The 20,814-nt window shown below is 44.4% G+C and overlaps 1 protein-coding gene across 1 annotated transcript in view; it reads right to left on the bottom strand.

Moving 5' to 3' along the window:
- Window positions 1–1,880: 1,880 nt before the first annotated feature.
- RAB4B (RAB4B, member RAS oncogene family) overlaps window positions 1,881–20,814 on the bottom strand; it is a 55,027-nt gene continuing 36,093 nt past the window's right edge. The window contains exons 5-8 of the mRNA XM_068250797.1: window positions 15,938–16,092; window positions 12,718–12,813; window positions 3,141–3,268; window positions 1,881–2,301 (exon numbers count right to left, since the gene is read on the bottom strand). Coding sequence (XP_068106898.1) covers window positions 3,153–3,268; window positions 12,718–12,813; window positions 15,938–16,092 — 367 coding nt within the window. The 3' untranslated portion in view covers window positions 1,881–2,301; window positions 3,141–3,152. The remainder of the gene's footprint in view (window positions 2,302–3,140; window positions 3,269–12,717; window positions 12,814–15,937; window positions 16,093–20,814) is intronic.

Genomic DNA, 20,814 nt, shown 5'->3' with positions numbered 1-20,814 from the left:
CCCGGGTCCTCCTCAGTCTTGCCGCTGCTCACCGGGACCCTGCTTAACATTGGGGCTGTACTACTCTTCGGGCATGAGCGAGGCCGTGTTGCACCCACGTGAGAACCGATGCAGCTGCGCAGTAGCACATAGCTGCTTGTTCTGCGCAGGTGCAGCCGTACTGACAGACATAGTATGGCTGCACTGATCAGATTTCTGACAAACCCTTGCCGGGAATCTTTGTGAGGGGGTCCGCGAGCTACAACAAGGGAATTGAGAATGCTGTAGGAAGCCACTATAGAATTCAGAGGCTTCCCTCTTCTTAGCCAAGTATGCAATTGTGTACTCAAGGTTGGCCTAATTAACACTTTAACTGCTGTTTGTAGGGAGATATTGCCTTCCTCTGTGATACTCTGGGCACTGATGTGATCCCAACTTGCTGTTTTTTTTCTTGTGGGTAAATGACATTTTTTAACACAGAAACAGCAATGAAACCTAAAGCAAACCTAAAGTGAAAATAAACGTATCGTATGATATAATGAAATGTATGTGTAGTACAGCAAAAAAAACCAGTGGATTAGTAGCAAAGAAAAGTTTCACATTGTTTTCCAGTACAGGAAGAGTTATGTTTTCCAGTACAGGAAGAGTTGTGTTTTCCAGTACAGGAAGAGTTAAAAAAAATAACTTCAGTTTTCTGCAAAAGAGCATCTCTGAGCTATTCGACCAACTTGGGTTGAATACAGTCCTGTTTTCGGAAGCACTTAAACAGCCAAGAAACCGTGAGAGACAGTTTAAGCTGAGGTTTCACTGCAGGGAAGTTCGAAGGGTCATTTTTTTCTGCTTTGTTTTATAGCTTAAAATACAGAGTGTGGTTTTAAAACTGCAAATGTAACAGTATGATGCAATGTGATAAAAAAGCGATATAACTGAAAATAAATTAAGATTTTCTTTGCTACTAATGTTCTATTCCTTATCCATACTACAAACTCAATTCATTATATCATAAGTTGGTTTTCGCTTCAGGTTTGCTTTATCAGGGGTTCTACATTTCCTCAGTCTATCCAAAGTGTAAAAAAATGTGTGTTAGGAGTTACACACCCAAAACTTCCAGTTTCCTATACAGTTTATAGCGTTGTGTCCAACTGTAACGGTTAAATGTACCCAGAGTTCTGCTTTATACTGCATATTACAGGGGCACTATAGCGAAAAATTGTAAAATGTAAAATATGTGCAAACATAGACAAATAAGAAGTACATTTCTTCCAGAGTAAAATGAGCCATAAATGACTTTTCTCCTATGTTGCTGTCACTTACAGTAGGTAGTAGAAATCTGACAGAAGCAACAGGTTTTGGACTAGTCCATCTCTTCATAGGGGATTCTCAGCAAGGCTTTTGTTCTTTATAAAGATATTCCCTAAAAAGGATTTAAACAATGATGCTGGACAGCTTTCCCTGCTCGCTACACAGTTTTTTTGGCAGTTGGACAGAGCAACTGCTATTCATTAAGTGGTTTTGAAAATAAATAAATCCCTGAGAATCCCCCATGAAGAGATGTCACTTCTGTCAGATTTCTACTACTTACTATAAGTGACAGCAAAATGGGAGAAAAGTAATTTATGGCTCATTTTACTCATGAAAAAAAACGTACTTATTTGTATGTTTGCACATATTTTAAAATTGTTCGCCATAGTGCCCCTATAAATTTGAGGGGCGTAGTCAGATCATGGGCTGTACCTCAGTGAAAAAAATCTGTTTCTGGGCTATATCTAAAAGGAAATGTGTTTCTTCCATAGAACTTAAAACTACTTTGCCCCATAAAGGTGCTTGCCACTTGTAGACTGGAAGCCTCACATCCCTACTGTGGATATCTGCACAAATAACCCATCAGCACCACCACCGAGTCCTCCTCAGGCCACTTTATTGCACCATTCACAGGTTCGCTTTTCTTCTGAAGACTATACTTATACCACTGGCTTGGGGCCAAATGTAATCTTGTACCTGGTGGAATAAAGCTTGATGAAAATGACTTACTGGTGGCACCCATTCTTCATTACCTGAATCTTGAAAGCAAATGAGGTCAGTGGCAGGTACAGTATTGGGGGAAAGCAGATAAGGGCATTCATTCAATATTTAGGGAGCGTTAAGAGCCGCATCAGGAGCCAGGCCGTCATAAAGGGCTTCTAAACCAGGAATATATAGATATAGGTGTGGTATCCTTCATATAGGTTAAGTGCAATATTTCAGGGGTACGTGCAGTCTAGTCCTGGGAGGGCATGAAGAAAAGTGCATCTCCATCTGAACAGTAGATTCACGGATATATTTCTGGGAAAAGAAGAATACGGTAACATCAGTAACTCAATCATCACACTGTACTAATATTTTCACTGATCCCCCACAAAATAATCTTAAATGTCTAAACATTGGGATGCAAAATTCCAACTAGAATAGTAACGTAATAAAAACTGGCATGGTCCTAAAGCGAGCAGAAGATGAAAATACTTGGAACAGTGTTGCCTAAAGAGGACCTGAAATGGGGCAGGAGAGAAAATGTATACGTTCCTGGGGCTTCCTCTAGCCTAATTGCTCCCTCTATGTCCTTTGCCACCTCTCTCCGTTCGGCCGCTATCAGCTCAGGTATGTCCGCGTTCTTTAGCCAACTGCGCATGCGCGGCCTGACCTCGTTTCCCCCCATCGCGCTCAGTTGCTGGAAGCGTTATGTGCAACACTCCCATCCATGGGAGCACGACAGGGAGCCTGCTCGGCCAGACTGTTCAAACTGGACAACTTACCAGGCCTATTCCGGATGAACGGAGAGGCAGCGGAGGACCGATCAGGCCGGAAGAAGCCCCAGGAATGTATACATTTTCTCTCCTGCCCCACCTTAGGTACACGTTAAAGGTCCCAAACACCCAGGTCAGGGCCTATTACGAAGCACATAATAAACAATAGAAGAATGCGGTGGGAAACAGAGGCCAAGGTCCTCCACTACATGACAAGCTGGATAGAGGCAGTTAAAAGATTTTTTTCCCGTTTGGTCGCCTCATGTATACCTTAAGGCTCCCCCAACCTCCCTGGGCACACCCAAACTGTCCACACTGCATAAACTGCAAGTTTTCATGTCGAGAGGGGCAAAGTATCCAGAAAGGGAAGGGTTATTCTACCTCTCTTGCTGCTTAACAGTTGCACTGCTGTCTATTCTGCAGCTGTGTCCCATGCGTGTGCTTTGCATGCCGTGGAGAAGCTTCTCCATATTGGATCCCAGATCCCATCCTCTCCGGATCAAGCTCTCCTGAATAGAGGAAGGGGAAAAAAACAAGTTATAAAACCACAGTACAATGCTCATTACAAACACTCAAAATCAGGGCAGTACTGGAATGGCTTCACTTATATGTGTGGCTTTCTGGGGAAAAGAAATATGTATGGCTTCCTGGAATACACACAGGAAAGGAATCCGAGAATAATGTTGCATGCGGACAACAAATACACATGAGTAAAAGTAACAGTAAAAGATGCATATTAGGACCATCATTACCCTCAGCAGTATCTGATGTCAGACCCCACTGATGCCCACCAGGTTCCAGTCATCGGCTGAACTGGCAGCTGCATTATACACAGCTTATGCACCAATATAAAAGCCAAACTGCGGCTAGACTTGGATCTGAAACCAGAGACGAAAAAAAAAAAAGTTTCATACATACCTGGTGATTCCTCCTGCCCCATCCACACCGATCGCTCCCACACCGCCATCCACCTCTGCCCGCAGCTCCAGTATCAGATCCCGTTAGTTCTGCCAGTCGCGGCCAGTCTGCGCAAAAGAAGTGCGCCCTTTACGTATCTGTCCAGTGAATGCCGGAGAGAACCGTAGAGAGTGCACTTCTCTTGCAGAGGAGGATGGCGGCAGGGGAGCGATCCGTGCTCACGGGGCTGGAGTAAGCCCCAGGTATGTATAAAACTTTTTTTTTCGTCTCTGGTACACCTTAACCACTTGCCGACCGCCTACTTCATATTGGCGGCGGCAAAGTGGCAGCCCCAGGACCACGTAACGCAGAATGGCGTCAGGTCCTGGGGCACTCTTTGGCCGGGGATCGCACGCTGGGATGCGCGCGCATCCGCCGGCAATAGGCTCCGCCCACCCGCGACATCAACCCGCCGGCCAATCGGAAGCGCCGGCGGGTTGTTAACCCGACGATCGCCGGATAGGAAGCGTATAATACGCTTTGTAATGTTTACAAAGTGTATTATACAGGCTGCCTCCTGCCCTGGTGGTCCCAGTGTCCGAGGGACCACCAGGGCAGGCTGCAGCCACCCTAGTCTGCACCCAAACACACTGATCTGCCCCCCCTGCCCCCTGATTGCCCACAGTACCCCTCAGACCCCCCCCCTGCCCACCCCCCAGACCACCGTTTGCACACAATCACCCCCCTAATCACCCATCAATCACTCCCTGTCACTATCTGTCAACGCTATTTTTTTTTTAGTCTCTAAACTGCCCCCTACTCCCTCCTGATCACCCCCCACCCCTCAGATTCTCCCCAGAACCCCCCAGACCCTCCCCCCCCCCTGTGTACTGTATGCATCTACCCCCCCCCTGATCACCTGTCAATCACCTGTCAATCACCCCCTGTCACTGCCATCCATCAATCAGCCCCTAGCCTGCCCCTTGCGGGCAATCTAATCACCCACCCACACCAATAGATCGCCCGCAGATCCGACATCAGATCACCTCCCAAATCCATCGTTTACATCTATTCTCTCCTCTAAACACCCACTAATTACCCATCAATCACCCACTATCACTGTTACCCATCAGATTAGACCCTTGCGGGCACCCAATCACCCGCCCACACGCTCAGATTGCCCTCAAACCCCCCCTTATCGATTCACCAGTGCATTATTTACATCCGTTCTTCCCTGTAATACCCACTGATCACCTGTCAATCACCCCCTGTCACTGCCACCCATCAATCACCCCCTGTCACTGCCACCCATCAATCAGCCCCTAACCTGCCCCTTGCGGGCAATCTGATCACCCACCCACACCAATAGATCGCCCGCAGATCCGACATCAGATCACCTCCCAAATCCATCGTTTACATCTATTCTCTCCTCTATACACCCACTAATTACCCATCAATCACCCATCAATCACCCCCTATCACCACCTGTCACTGTTACCCATCAGATTAGACCCTAATCTGCCCCTTGCGGGCACCCAATCACCCGCCCACACGCTCAGATTGCCCTCAGACCCCCCCCTTATCAATTTGCCAGTGCAATATTTACATCTGTTATTCCCTGTAATAACCCACTGATCACCTGTCAATCACCCATCAATCACCCCCTGTCACTGCCACCCATCAATCAGCCCCTAACCTGCCCCTTGCGGGCAATCTGATCACCCACCCACACCAATAGATCGCCCGCAGATCCGACATCAGATCACCTCCCAAGTGCAGTGTTTACATCTCTTCTCTCCTCTAAACACCCACTAATTACCCATCAATCACCCCCTATCACTGTTACCCATCAGATTAGACCCTAATCTGCCCCTTGCGGGCACCCAATCACCCGCCCACACCTCAGAACGCCCTCAGACCCCAGCCCTGATCACCTCGCTAGTGCATTGCTTGCATCTATTTCCCCCCTCTAATCACACCTTGAGACACCCATAAATCACCTCCTGTCACCCCCTAGCACACCTACCCATTAGATCAGGCCCTAATTTGCCCCGTGTGGGCTCCTGATCACTCGGCCAAACCCTCAGATCCCCCTCAGACCCCCTTCCGATCACCTCCCCAGTGCATTGATTGCATCTATTTTCCCCTCTAACCGCCCCCTGAGACACCCATCAATCACCTCCTGTCACCCCCCTAGCACTCCTATCCATCAGATCAGGCCCAATACATCCTGTCATCTAAGAGGCCACCCTGCTTATGACCGTTTCCACAAAATTTGCCCCCTCATAGACCACCTGTCATCAAAATTTGCAGATGCTTATACCCCTGAACAGTCATTTTGAGAAATTTGGTTCCCAGACTACTCACAGTTTTGGGCCCGTAAAATGCCAGGGCAGTATAGGAACCCCAGAAGTGACCCCATTTTAGAAAGAAGACACCCCAAGGTATTCTGTTAGGTGTATGATGAGTTCATAGAAGATTTTATTTTTTGTCAAAAGTTAGCGGAAATTGGATTTTTATGGTTTTTTTCACAAAGTGTCATTTTTCACTAACTTGTGACAAAAAATAAAATCTTCTATGAACTCACCATACCCCTAACGGAATACCTTGGGGTGTCTTCTTTCTAAAATGGGGTCACTTGTGGGGTTCCTATACTGCCCTGGCATTTTAGGGGCCCTAAACCGTGGGGAGTAGTCTAGAAAACAAATGCCTCAAAATGACCTGTGAATAGGACGTTGGGCCCCTTAGCGCACCTAGGCTGCAAAAAAGTGTCACACATGTAGTATCGCCATACTCAGGAGAAGTAGTATAATGTGTTTTGTTGTGTATTTTTACACATACCCATGCTGGGTGGGAGAAATCTCTCTGTAAATGGACAATTGTGTGTAAAAAAAATCAAAAATGTGTCATTTATAGAGATATTTCTCCCACCCAGCATGGTTATATGTAAAAATACACCACAAAACACATTATACTACTTCTTCTGAGTACGGCGATACCACGTGTGACACTTTTTTGCAGCCTAACTGTGCTAAGGGGCCCAAAGTCCAATGAGTACCTTTAGGATTTCACAGGTCATTTTGAGACATTTGGGTTTAAGACTACTCCTCATGGTTTAGGGCCCCTAAAATGCCAGGGCAGTATTGGAACCCCACAAATGACCCCATTCTAGAAAGAAGACACCCCAAGGTATTCCGTTAGGAGTATGGTGAGTTCATAGAAGATTTTATTTTTTGTCACAAGTTAGCGGAAATTGATATGTATTGTTTTTTTTTCACAAAGTGTCATTTTCCGCTAACTTGTGACAAAAAAAAAAAATCTTCTATGAACTCACCATACCCCTAACGGAATACCTTGGGGTGTCTTCTTTCTAAAATGGGGTCACTTGTGGGGTTCCTATACTGCCCTGGCATTTTAGGGGCCCTAAACCGTGAGGAGTAGTCTAGAATCCAAATGCCTCAAAATGACCTGTGAATAGGACGTTAGGCCCCTTAGCGCACCTAGGTTGCAAAAAATTGTCACACATGTGGTATCGCCGTACTCAGAAGAAGTAGTATAATGTGTTTTGGGGTGTATTTTTATACATACCCATGCTGGGTGGGAGAAATCTCTCTGTAAATGGACAATTGTGTGTAAAAAAAAATCAAATAATTGTCATTTACAGAGATATTTCTCCCACCTAGCATCTGTATGTGTAAAAATACACCCCAAAACACATCATACTACTTCTCCTGAGTACGGCGGTACCACATGTGTGGCACTTTTTTGCACCCTAAGTGCGCTAAGGGGCCCAAAGTCCAATGAGTACCTTTAGGATTTCACAGGTCATTTTGCGACATTTGGTTTCAAGACTACTCCTCACGGTTTAGGGCCCCTAAAATGCCAGGGCAGTATAGGAACCCCACAAATGACCCCATTTTAGAAAGAAGACACCCCAAGGTATTCCGTTAGGAGTATGGTGAGTTCATAGAAGATTTTATATTTTTTGTCACAAGTTAGCGGAAAATGACACTTTGTGAAAAAAAACAATTAAAATCAATTTCCGCTAACTTGTGACAAAAAAAAAAAAAAACTTCTATGAACTCACCATACTCCTAATGGAATACCTTGGGGTGTCTTCTTTCTAAAATGGGGTAATTTGTGGGATTCCTATACTGTCCTGGCATTTTAGGGGCCCTAAACCGTGAGGAGCAGTCTTGAAACGAAATTTCTCAAAATGACCTGCGAAATCCTAAAGGTACTCATTGGACTTTGGGCCCCTTAACGCAGTTAGGGTGCAAAAAAGTGCCACACATGTGGTATCGCCGTACTCAGGAGAAGTAGTATAATGTGTTTTGGGGTGTATTTTTCCACATATCCATGCTGAGTGGGAGAAATCTCTATAAATTGACAATTGTGTGTAAAAAAAATAAAAAAATTGTCATTTACGGAGATATTTCTCCCACCCAGCATGGGTATGTGTAAAAATACACCCCAAAACACATTATACTACTTCTCCTGAGTACGGCAATACCACATGTGTGGCACTTTTTTGCAGCCTAACTGCGCTAAGGGGCCTAAAGTCCAATGAGCATCTTTAGGCTTTACAGGGGTGCTTACAATTAGGCACCCCCCAAAATGCCAGGACAGTGAACACACCCCACAAATGACCCCATTTTGGAAAGTAGACACCCCAAGGTATTCCGTTAGGAGTATGGTGAGTTCATAGAAGATTTTATTTTTTGTCACAAGTTAGCGGAAATTGATATGTATTGTTTTTTTTTCACAAAGTGTCATTTTCCGCTAACTTGTGACAAAAAAAAAAAATCTTCTATGAACTCACCATACCCCTAACGGAATACCTTGGGGTGTCTTCTTTCTAAAATGGGGTCACTTGTGGGGTTCCTATACTGCCCTGGCATTTTAGGGGCCCTAAACCGTGAGGAGTAGTCTAGAATCCAAATGCCTCAAAATGACCTGTGAATAGGACGTTAGGCCCCTTAGCGCACCTAGGTTGCAAAAAATTGTCACACATGTGGTATCGCCGTACTCAGAAGAAGTAGTATAATGTGTTTTGGGGTGTATTTTTATACATACCCATGCTGGGTGGGAGAAATCTCTCTGTAAATGGACAATTGTGTGTAAAAAAAATCAAATAATTGTCATTTACAGAGATATTTCTCCCACCTAGCATCTGTATGTGTAAAAATACACCCCAAAACACATCATACTACTTCTCCTGAGTACGGCGGTACCACATGTGTGGCACTTTTTTGCACCCTAAGTGCGCTAAGGGGCCCAAAGTCCAATGAGTACCTTTAGGATTTCACAGGTCATTTTGCGACATTTGGTTTCAAGACTACTCCTCACGGTTTAGGGCCCCTAAAATGCCAGGGCAGTATAGGAACCCCACAAATGACCCCATTTTAGAAAGAAGACACCCCAAGGTATTCCGTTAGGAGTATGGTGAGTTCATAGAAGATTTTATATTTTTTGTCACAAGTTAGCGGAAAATGACACTTTGTGAAAAAAAATAATTAAAATCAATTTCCGCTAACTTGTGACAAAAAAAAAAAAAAACTTCTATGAACTCACCATACTCCTAATGGAATACCTTGGGGTGTCTTCTTTCTAAAATGGGGTAATTTGTGGGATTCCTATACTGTCCTGGCATTTTAGGGGCCCTAAACCGTGAGGAGCAGTCTTGAAACGAAATTTCTCAAAATGACCTGCGAAATCCTAAAGGTACTCATTGGACTTTGGGCCCCTTAACGCAGTTAGGGTGCAAAAAAGTGCCACACATGTGGTATCGCCGTACTCAGGAGAAGTAGTATAATGTGTTTTGGGGTGTATTTTTCCACATATCCATGCTGAGTGGGAGAAATCTCTATAAATTGACAATTGTGTGTAAAAAAAATAAAAAAATTGTCATTTACGGAGATATTTCTCCCACCCAGCATGGGTATGTGTAAAAATACACCCCAAAACACATTATACTACTTCTCCTGAGTACGGCAATACCACATGTGTGGCACTTTTTTGCAGCCTAACTGCGCTAAGGGGCCTAATGTCCAATGAGCATCTTTAGGCTTTACAGGGGTGCTTACAATTAGGCACCCCCCAAAATGCCAGGACAGTGAACACACCCCACAAATGACCCCATTTTGGAAAGTAGACACTTCAAGGTATTCAGAGAGGAGCATAGTGAGTCCGTGGCAGATTTCATTTTTTTTTTGTCGCAAGTTAGAAGAAATGGAAACTTTTTTTTTTGTTTTTTTTGTTACAAAGTGTCATTTTCCGCTAACTTGTGACAAAAAATAAAATCTTCTATGAACTCACCATGCCTCTCACTGAATACTTTGGGATGTCTTCTTTCCAAAATGGGGTCATTTGGGGGGTATTTGTACTATCCTGGAATTTTAGCCCCTCATGAAACCTGACAGGTGCGCAGAAAAGTCAGAGATGCTTGAAAATGGGAAAATTCACTTTTGGCACCATAGTTTGTAAACGCTATAACTTTTACCCAATCCAATAAATATACACTGAATGTTTTTTTTTTTTTATCAAAGACGTAGCAGAATAACTTTCGCGCTCAAATGTATAGGAAATTTTACTTTATTTAAAGAATGTCAGCACAGAAAGTTAAAAAAGTCATTTTTTTGACAAAATTCATGTCTTTTTTGATGAATATAATAAAAAGTAAAACTCGCAGCAGCAATCAAATAGCACCGAAAGAAAGCTGTATTAGTGACAAGAAAAGGAGGTAAAATTCATTTAGGTGGTAGGTTGTATGACCGAGCAATAAACCGTGAAAGCTGCAGTGGTCCGAATGGAAAAAAAGGCTCTGGTTTTATGACTGCAGTCCTTAAGTGGTTAAAGGGAACCTCAACTCAAAAAAAAAAAAATGAGTTTCACTTACCTGGGGCATCTACCAGCCCCCTGCAGCCATCCTGTGCCCTTGCCGTCAGTCACGTCTCCTCTGGTCCCCCGCCGCCCGCTAGTTTTGTTTTTGCCGACTCAGAAGGCAGCCACGCGTACCTTTGCACACGTTCTAACTGGTGCAGGACGCTATCGCGGACGTCAACACATATCTTTATACGCATTGCAGGTGCAACACGTATAAAGATACGTGTTGCCGTCTGCTATAGGGTCCTGCACCAGCGGGAACACGCGCAAAGGTACGAGTGGCGGCCTGCCAACTCCAAGTCGGCAAAAACGAAGCTAGCCAACGGCGGGGGACCGGAGGAGACGTGACTGACTGCAAGGGAACAGGATGGCTGCGGGGGGCTGGTAGATGCCCCAGGTAAGTTAAACTCATTTTTTTGTTTGAGTTAAGGTTCCCTTTACAGAGAAAGGTAGAGGTGGGAGATCGGGGGTCTGCAATCACTTCCCAATTTTTCATCTTGTTTTCCGGACCCACATTTTAAGCACCATAAAGAAATAATGACCGATTCTGTACAAGAATTAGTATTATTTAGTATAAATATAGTGCCAACATCTTTTGCAGCGCTTTTAAAGTACAGTCATGGACAAAAGTCTTGAGAATGGCACAAAATACATTTTTCCACAAAGTTTCTGCTTCGGTGTTTTTAGAACTTTTTGTCAGTTGTTTCTGCGGTGTATTGAAGTATAATTACAAGCATTTCATAAGTTTCAAAGGCTTTTAATGACAATTACATCAAGTTTATGCAGAGAGTTAATATTTGCAGTGCTGGTTCTTTTTTAAGACCTCTGCAGTTTTTCCAGGCATTCTTCCAATCGACTTATGGCCCAAATCCTGACTTATGGTAACCCGGCAACAGCGCCAAGGGGGCCCCGTGCAAACGCCGCCAAAGAGGGAGAAGGGCTTGTGCACTCGTGTGACTCAAGAGAAAAGGCCTACGCTCTCCTCTCCGGTCCCTGCCATCCTGTTAGGCAAATGTTTGCTCAATCCCCAACAAATTGGACAAGCTGCTCCGCAGCTCAGCAGCAGACCCCCGATTGCCAGATACACCCCAGTCCTCTGCTTTACTGGAGACTTGGCTAAGTGACTGCATCCCCGACAACTCCTTGCTGGTACCAGGTTACAACCTTCTCCGCACAGACTGCGATCTTGCATTCTCTGGGAAAAAGAGAGGTGGGCGCATATGCTTCTACATAAACACCACCTGGTGCACAAACACCACCACCCTCGGATAAGGTCTGCACCTCGGATGTCGAGTTCCTAGCCATAAACTGCAGGCCACAGTATTCTCCCAATGAAATCGGCTCCTGACCAATATGTGGAAACTCTGCTGTCAGCGAGACAGCAGAGCAAGCGGATGCAGCAACGCAAACAGCAGTGGGAACTGCAAGAACGACGAGACCGCATGGCGAGGAACATTGACATCTACGCCCTGGCAGGAATTATTGGATTTAAACAGGGTGAAGAATTCAATTATCAAGGAACGGAAGAGGTTAAAGGGAACCAGAGGTAAAACAGATATGGAGGGTGATATATATATGGGCAGCACGGTGGCGTAGTGGTTAGCTCTCTCGCCTTGCAGCGCTGGGTCCCTGGTTCGAATCCCAGCCAGGTCACTATCTGCAAAGAGTTTGTATGTTCTCTCCGTGTCTGTGTGGGTTTCCTCCGGGCACTCCGCTTTCTCCCACATTCCAAAAACATACAGATAAGTTAATTGGCTCCCCCTAAAAATTGGCCCTAGACTACAGCACTTACACTACATAATATAGACATATGGCAATGGTAGGGATTAGATTGTGAGCTCCTTTGAGGGACAGTTAGTGACAAGACATTATATATATATATATATATATATATATATATATATACTGTACATCGCTGCGTAATATGTCGGCGCTATAAATACTAAATAATAATAATCTCATTTAAACAATGCTTTTTGCCTGGCTGTTCTGCTGATCCTCTGTCTCTAATGCTTTAAGCCATACACCCTGAACAAGTATGCAGATCAGATGTTTCTGACAAAAATCAGACTAGATTAGCCTGCTTGTTGTATGCTTGTTTCAGGTATGCGGGTCAGACACTACTGACCAGAAAGATCAGCAGGACTGCCAGGCAACTGGTATTGCTCATGCTTACCTGATTCTATTTTGTTTAATATCGTCCGGGCACATTTTAAGAAAGCTTCTTCCACGTTCTCGCCAGTCAGAGCACTGGTTTCCAAGAACATCAACTCTGCAATGTGAAGAAACAGATGTGTTAAGTGCATTGTGAAGAATGAAAAACAGCAGCTTGCCTAAAATATTCCAAACACGTGTATAACTTACTAAGAATAATACATAAATGGCGTTTTCAATTACTTTAGCACCTTTAGTCTGGCCAGATAAATTGATCTAGCTGAAAAATCGAAAACTTTTGTATTTTCCCTCTAATTTGTGAGGTCTCGGAAACCATGGGCAGGAACTTACCATTAAAGCTATTTTATTTGCAGACCATAAGAGACCCAAGTGTTTACTCTTCATGTGTCAGTTCTGAATAGGTCAAAACTGAACAATGTAGCGACTAGCATGGCCAGGTGGGCTATTTATTAATCAAATTGACGTAAAAAATAAATAAAAATAAGGATCTGTAAGGAGGAGCAGATGGATTTAAGATTGGCATTGGACTTCAGCATGTTCTTATTGGCTGCAGTGGACAGTTGGGCTGGTGCTCAGCAGAAATGATTTATCAGTAGAAGGAAGCTGGATTGAGCACCAGGCACTGAGACCTTAACCTTCCTGGCGGTAACCCCGCCAGTTCGGGGTAAGCCGCGCAGGAGGTTTTCTCCGGCTCTGCTGGGCCAATTTTCTTAATTTTTTTTTTTGCTGGACGCAGCTAGCACTTTGCTAGCTGCGCCAGCACACTGATCGCCGCCGGCCTGCGCCCGATCGCCGCTATCCGTTGCGGCGCTCGCGCCCCCCCCCCCCAGACCCCTGCGCTGCCTGGCCAATCAGTGCCAGGCAGCGCCGAGGGGTGGATCGGGACTCCCAATGACGTCACGACGTCGGTGACGTCATCCCCACCCCGTCGCCATGACGACGGGGGAAGCCCTCCAGGAAATCCCGTTCTTTGAACAGGATTTCCTGGGCTCGCTACATGATTAAAACAAGAAAGAAAAAAAAACTGCCGCGCTGCCTCCTGGCGGAATTTTTCATACCATCAGGAGGGTTAAAGGACATCCAGGGTGAAAATAAACCGATGAGCTAAACAATAGTATACAGTATATCCTCCTCCTCCTAAGTTTAAATGTCTATTTAAATCTAGTTTTTAAGTTTTTACTGTTTCCCTGTCTCTGCTCAACGATACCTTAATTTAAATATGCCAGAGCTCAAATCTATGAATTATTGGCCCTTTTTATCTTTTTCCTGCTCACAAAAGCCATTTACTGACAGGAAAAGTGTTTTATGGCTGTAATTATCAGTGAGAGTTATATGCTATAGTCCGCCCCAGTCCCAACCCAGACAGAAACTTAATTGCATACCTAATTTTTAACTTTTTCAGGCATAGAAAGAAAAAAAAAAAAAAAAAGAAACATAGCATAGTAATTTGTGTGCTTGGCACTGTAATAATAATAAATAATAATAATTCCTTTTTTGTATAGCGCTTTTCTCCTGTCGGACTCAAAGCGCTTATGAGGCAGCCACCAGAGCGCACTCTGTAGGCAGTAGCAGTGTTAGGGAGTCTTGCCCAAAGAACTCCTTACTGAATAGGTGCTGGCACTGTATATGCACATGTCTATCTCATTATGTCACATCGGTTGTCATTTAAAGGGAACCTGTACTGAGTAAAATTATTTAAAATGGTCACATGAGGTAACTTCAAATGAACATTAAATAGTTACCTTGCCATCCTTTCCTCTCAGAAACTCACCATTTTCTTCTGACAATGATCCCTTCCAGTTCTGACAACATTTTGTCAGAACTGAAACATATCAGTTGCTGTCGGTTATATATCAGTTGCTGTCAGTTATAGCTGAGTGGACAACTGATGTGGCCGGTAATGTCCATGTTTCCTTATGGCTCAAGTGGGCGATATAACAGTTTAACAGTGTGATGATCAGAAAGCTGTTGTGGGGTAATGGCCATTTTCAAAATGGAGGATGGAGAATTCCATTGATCACAGTGGACAAACAGGACTCGGGAGAGGAGAAAGGAATTGAGGAGTAGACTACACTGGAGGTAAGCATGACCTGTGTATGTGTATGACCTGTGTATGTGTATCTGGCTGTGTATCTGGCGATTAAAAAAAGTGTTATTCACCCAAGGCTTCCTCCAGCCCCTGGAAGCCTGATGGCCCCTCCATAGCAGCCGCCGACCCAGCTAGGTCAGCGGCCTCTGCACATGCACAGCTGCTACGGCGGGGACCCCGGGAGACTGCCTGGGAGCGGAGCTGCAGTGAGGGACACATAGGCTTCCAGGGGCTGGATGTATCCTTTAAAGGGACACTTAAGTTAAAAAAAAAAAAAAAAAAAAAGATTTTAACTTACCTGGGGCTTCTAGCAGCCCCCTGGAGTCCTCCTGTGTCCACGGCGATGGCCCAAGTCCCTCCAGCCAGCATCAGTGACCCCCACAAAGCTGGCTGCTACTGCGCATGTGCGGCCCCGAGTTAAACGCACCCGCGGACACGTGCAGAATGCTCCCGGCCTGCTGGAGCACGATGAGGAGGCGCGTGGCCAGTGGACTTAACGGAGGTCGCCGCTGCTGCCCAGAGGGACTTGGAATGGCGTCCTGGGCACAGGAAGACTCCAGGGGGCTGAATTTCTGTGCTGACACAGCTGAGAGATCAAATTACACTTGTGTTTACTTGAAGATAAAGGGGGAATTAGACAGGCTTTTCTCTCTAAAAACCCACAGGGTGCATTTATCGGTTTTCCTTGTGTCCTGTGCAAGAGTTCAGGTCCACTTTAAACTATAATAGTTTGTGGTGGTGTGCTTGGAGTTCCTGTATTCCCTCTGTTGAAACAAATGCCTGATTTGAGCAGCTTCCCAATGGTGAGCTAAATTTCTGCCCCACCCACTTCGCCACACATTCTAAACTTGATGTCCAGGTCCAGCGGCTATACAGTATTTTCTTTTTCATTCAGGGATCAGCAAATAAAAGTCCTGCCATCAAAGTAAAGTGTCAAGGTGCTTGCATGGTTAACCGTATATTTCAGTGCATTATCTACAGATCTATGTTAGGAGCCAGCAATAGTCTGGTTATATTAGTGCCAGGAGTTCAGCTCACAGAAAAGGTTTGTGCTTAGTTCATAGTTCTATAAAATCTAATATCCTGAAGTCTGTAGGTGAAAATTGTAGTAAGCATGTGTAATGTCTCTTACCATTCTCTTGGGCAAAACGTGATGCCTCTAGAAAGGTCACCTCTCGTTCAGCCTCCAGATCTTTCTTGTTCCCGCATAAGATGATGATGATGTTGGGGCTGGCCAGTGTCCGCGCATCAGTTAGCCAGTTGGTGAGAGAATTATAGGTCTCCCGGCTACAAGAGATGGAAGCAAGATATCAGCATCAGATTTTGGGAACAAAAGTACCATATCCAGCTGCAATGTTAAATCTGTTGGGGTAAATTGCTGAGCTGGATTTTTCTTTTTAAATGCTCAATGCAATAAGGTCAGTTAATCTGGGAAACTTCTTAATTTTTTAAAGGACACCTGAACTGAGATTATGAAAGCTGGCATATGTATTTCCTTTTAAACAATACCAGCTATAGACCCTGAGCAAGCATGCAAATCAGATGTGTCTGACTTAATCTAGTCGGAATTCAGTTGCAAGCTGCATACTTGTTTTGGATGTGTGATCCAGATGCTACTGCAGTCAAAGAGAACAGCAGGACTGCTGAGCAACTGGTATGGATTCAAAGGAAATAAATATGGCAGCCTCCATATCACTCACTGTGCAGATGTCCTTTAAGCCAGAGCTCCCCAACCCTGTCCTCAAGGCCCACCAACCGTACATTTTTTGCAGAAAACCACAAACCTGCACAGGTGAGGTAATTACCATCTCAGCAGAGCTGATTAACTACCTCTGTGGATTTCTACAAAACATGCACTGTTGGTGGGCCTTGAGGACATGGTTATTATTATTATTATTATTTAGTATTTATATAGCGCCGACATATTACGCAGCGCTGTACAGTGTATATATATATATATATACCTTGTCACTAACTGTCCCTCAAAGGAGCTCACAATCTAATCCCTACCATTGCCATATGTCTATATTATGTAGTGTAAGTACTGTAGTCTAGGGCCAATTTTAGGGGGAGCCAATTAACTTATCCATATGTTTTTGGAATGTGGGAGGAAACCGGAGTGCCCGGAGGAAACCCACGCAGACACAGAGAGAACATACAAGCTCTTTGCAGATAGTGCCCTGGCTGGGATTCGAACCAGGGACCCAGCGCTGCAAGGCAAGAGAGCTAACCACTAAGCCGCCCACAAAGCAGGACGGGATCCTATTAGCACATAAGTGGTTGGGGAACACTGCTTTAAGCTACACATGCTTGGATAAATATCACCTGAAACTATCTTTTGTGACTTCACAAATAACAATTTACTAGCAATCACTGTAATTTAATGTAATAGTTTTTATTGAAATAAAGTCTCATAGTATACAGAGAAACAAAACGCATTTGTATACAGGGCAGAAATACACTCCAAGGCATCAGAGAAAGGAACATAGTATATAGAAATGAAATATATATAATTTTTTTTTTTAAAAGAAAGAGAACATAAGTTAAGTCCAAAAACATGAAATGATCTATTTGAATGAAGCAATCACAGAACTTATGGGTACTTATCCGTTAGCCGGGCGCATCCACCAGAGTTACAGCTTTCCCTACTATCCATGTCGGCCTGGAGGGGGAATAGTAATTAGCGCCACCTGCCGGATGCGCCCGGCTAACGGATAAGTACCAACTTATGTGCTAATAGGATCCCGTCCTGCTTTGTGGGGTAAGAAGAGCCAGAGTCCAGTACAGCTCCCAGCAGAAAGTAAACTGTTGGTCAGTCTAGTACAGGGGTGTCCATTAGGTAGATTGCGAAGGACTTCATGGTAGATCCCGACCCTACTACATTTTCCATTCTGTATATACAAGCAATTGTTTTTAAGTAGATCACAAGCCGAAAAAGTGTGGGCACCTCTGGTCTAGTACATACATGTCAAACTCCGACCCCCGGGCCAAATCTGGCGCTCAGAGCTAATACATTTGGCCCTCAAGTGCTTTCCCCACTTTGCATTATATTTGGCCCACTCTAGGTCACCAGGGAAGCTATAGTGGAGGTAAAGCCCTAGAACACCAGAGAAGCCATATGGGGGAGGTAGGGGGAAAGCACAAAACACTAGGGAACTGTATAGGGGAGGGTGGAGGCCTCTAGACACCAGGGAACTGTGTATAGGGGAGGGTGGGGGCCTCTAGACACCAGGGAACTGTGTATAGGGGATGGTGGGGGCCTCTAGACACCAGGGAACTGCATAGGGGAAGGAGGACCACTAGATGCCAGGGAACTGTCCAGGACTTCATTAGACACCTGGATACTTTATAGGGAGGAATGTGACCAATAGACTGAGGTTGGCCCGTGACTAGGTCTCAGTGTACAATTTCGGCCCACTTTGTATTTGAGTTTGATACTCCTGGTCTAGTATAATCTAACTGTGGTAAGTAAAATTGCTGAAAGAGAGGCAGCCGACATCAGGGTATGCCTAAGCCACTAAGTAGACTATAACTTAAGAAGATCACCAACAATCGTTCCGGTGCAGAGTTCTGATCTAATATGTAGTGGGTTAAGATGCTGAACAATCGATATCTGGTAAAAAAAAAAATAATTCCCCACATCGACTAGCGTATGCCTGTTAGCCATTCATCAGAATGACATTACCCACAATGCCATGTTGCTTCCTTGCTCATTTCCAGAGCAAGGCAATATGAGGGTTGTCAGAGAAATTCCTATAGATATACGATGTGGTGTGACTGCCTACACTAGATTTTGATGTTGCCCTGCACTGTGCTGCAGGCAGACAATGTCATTATAAAGAGACCCACCCATCTAAAAGGGGAACTGTAGTGAAAATAACATAATGAATATAATTACTTATTTCTTACAATATTCATTTATAGATTATTTAGTCAGCGTTTGGCCATTGTAAAATCTTTTCTCCCTCGATTTACATTATGCAACTTATCAGGTGGTGATAGCTTTAGGGCTCTTTCACACTGGCACAGTGTGCTGAGGCAATTTACCGCACTTCATCGCACGGGCAATGAAAGTCTATGGGTGATTTCACATTTCCTATGGTGCGGCAGAAGTAGTCAGTCTGCTGTGCGTCCAAAACTACATTACCTCGTGGTTCTGCGTCGATGTGCGGCGTACCGAAAGTCATGTAAGTCTATGGCGTTATGTGTCCGTGTGAAATTCCACCGCAGGTTTTACACGTCGTGCAGGCGTCGCATCGCATTTTTTGAAAAACACTTCCGCTTACGTGATCGCTTGGCTGGCAGGAAGAGAGCATCACTTCCTGCTTGGCCAGATGGGGAATATCAAATAGTAACGCGATATTCCCAGAAGGCCTGATTCTGGCCATGCGGCTGCCGCAATGCACCGCCAATATGCAGTCAGAAGCCGGCTTTAGTCCTATCAGGTGATCCCTGCGGAATGTTTGTTTACTGAGAGTTCTAAAGCCAGTATAAAATATAGGACGAGGGAGAATTTTGCATACCTAATCAGCCTAAGCTAAACAGTATTGGGAGGGTTACCTATATGTCACCACAGTGCCTCTTTAAGGTACAGTTAAATAAACAAACAGCAACCTGCAGTGAAGCGAATATAAGAATAAAGGAAAATTAACCAAGATACATCTACCTCTTGGGCAATGTATGTACTAGGTGGAGTTCTCCTTTAAGCATTATATGTTGCCTATACTTCTTTATAAACAGAAGAATGCTGCTGAGGCTGTGCCTTCCCCTTTTACGTATATGCAGATTGCTCTGACATCAGGCAGGAAATGCCATTAGAAAAAGATAAACTAGAGGCATCTAGAACTGATAGCAAACAAGAATTTCTTGTAGTGTGGAATGTCACCATGTCATTACTCACAACTGTTGTCTTACGCTGGTGTCAGTGAATGAAGCACGCGTGTTTTCATTAGGGGAGCTTGAGACAGGGCTTAAGATTTCAACACAGATCTTCCCATACCTTTAAGGTTCTAGGAAATTGCTTTATGAAATGTGGCAGATCCATCAATTTCCTACTGAGCAGCCAGTACTAAAAGCACATCTGCAGACACAAATCTGAATATAACTAACCAAGTGCTGGCTTACTGATCAGGAGGAGCAGAGATATGAACCCTGGTCTCTCGTGTGAGGGCTGGTTCACACTGCAAGGCTGTAGACACACTGTGAGCGCTTTTCTGACCACCAGCGCTTGTAGTGGGTTTTTTGGGTTTTTTTTTTTAAATGCTCCCATTGACTTGCATATGAATCGCTGTAACATCGCCACGATCTTGATTTTTCAAAATGCTGCGATCGCAGAAATTTTACCACGATTTTAATGCAAGTCAATGGGAGCGTTTTTTTTTTTTTAAACACTCAGAAAGCGCTGATGGTCAAAAAAGCGCTCAGAAACCACGCACACAGTGTGGCTACAGCCCAAGAGCTTCTTAAGGGCTAGTGATTTGAAAAGCTGTTGCTAATGCAATGCTACGCTCACAAATGAGAAAACACACATAGCATTACATTAGCAAGAGCTTTTAAAATCACAAATGCTTAGGAAAAGCTCTTGCAGTGTGAACTAACCCTCAGAGCCAGGGCCTTTTAACCAGTACACTATCCAGCCACTAGTGGATAGCATTTTGGCCAGGACACTCTCTGCATGAACGTTGTATGTTCTCATATCTGCACAGGTTTCCTGCAACATTCATAAGACACAGATACGTTAATTGGCTTCCCCGAAAAACTGACCACAGACTATGATGGCCATATGACTATGTTAGGGATTAGATTGTTAGCCCCCCTGATGGACAGTTGGTGACCTAAAAATACGTCAATATCATGTAAATACAAAACATACCGGTAAATACGTAAAAATCGAATACTGTACAGTATAAAATAGCAATAACAGTAGGGAGAAACTGCTATATTACCTTACAATGAACAGAACAAGGTGTCCATCTAGTGGAAGATTCAAGAACTGCATACAGCTAAGAT

Source organism: Hyperolius riggenbachi, chromosome 8, assembly GCF_040937935.1.
Source record: "Hyperolius riggenbachi isolate aHypRig1 chromosome 8, aHypRig1.pri, whole genome shotgun sequence".
Classification (NCBI taxonomy): Eukaryota; Metazoa; Chordata; class Amphibia; order Anura; family Hyperoliidae; genus Hyperolius; species Hyperolius riggenbachi.
The sequence above is the reverse complement of the archived record's forward strand: the minus strand, read 5'-3'. Positions and strand labels throughout refer to the sequence as shown.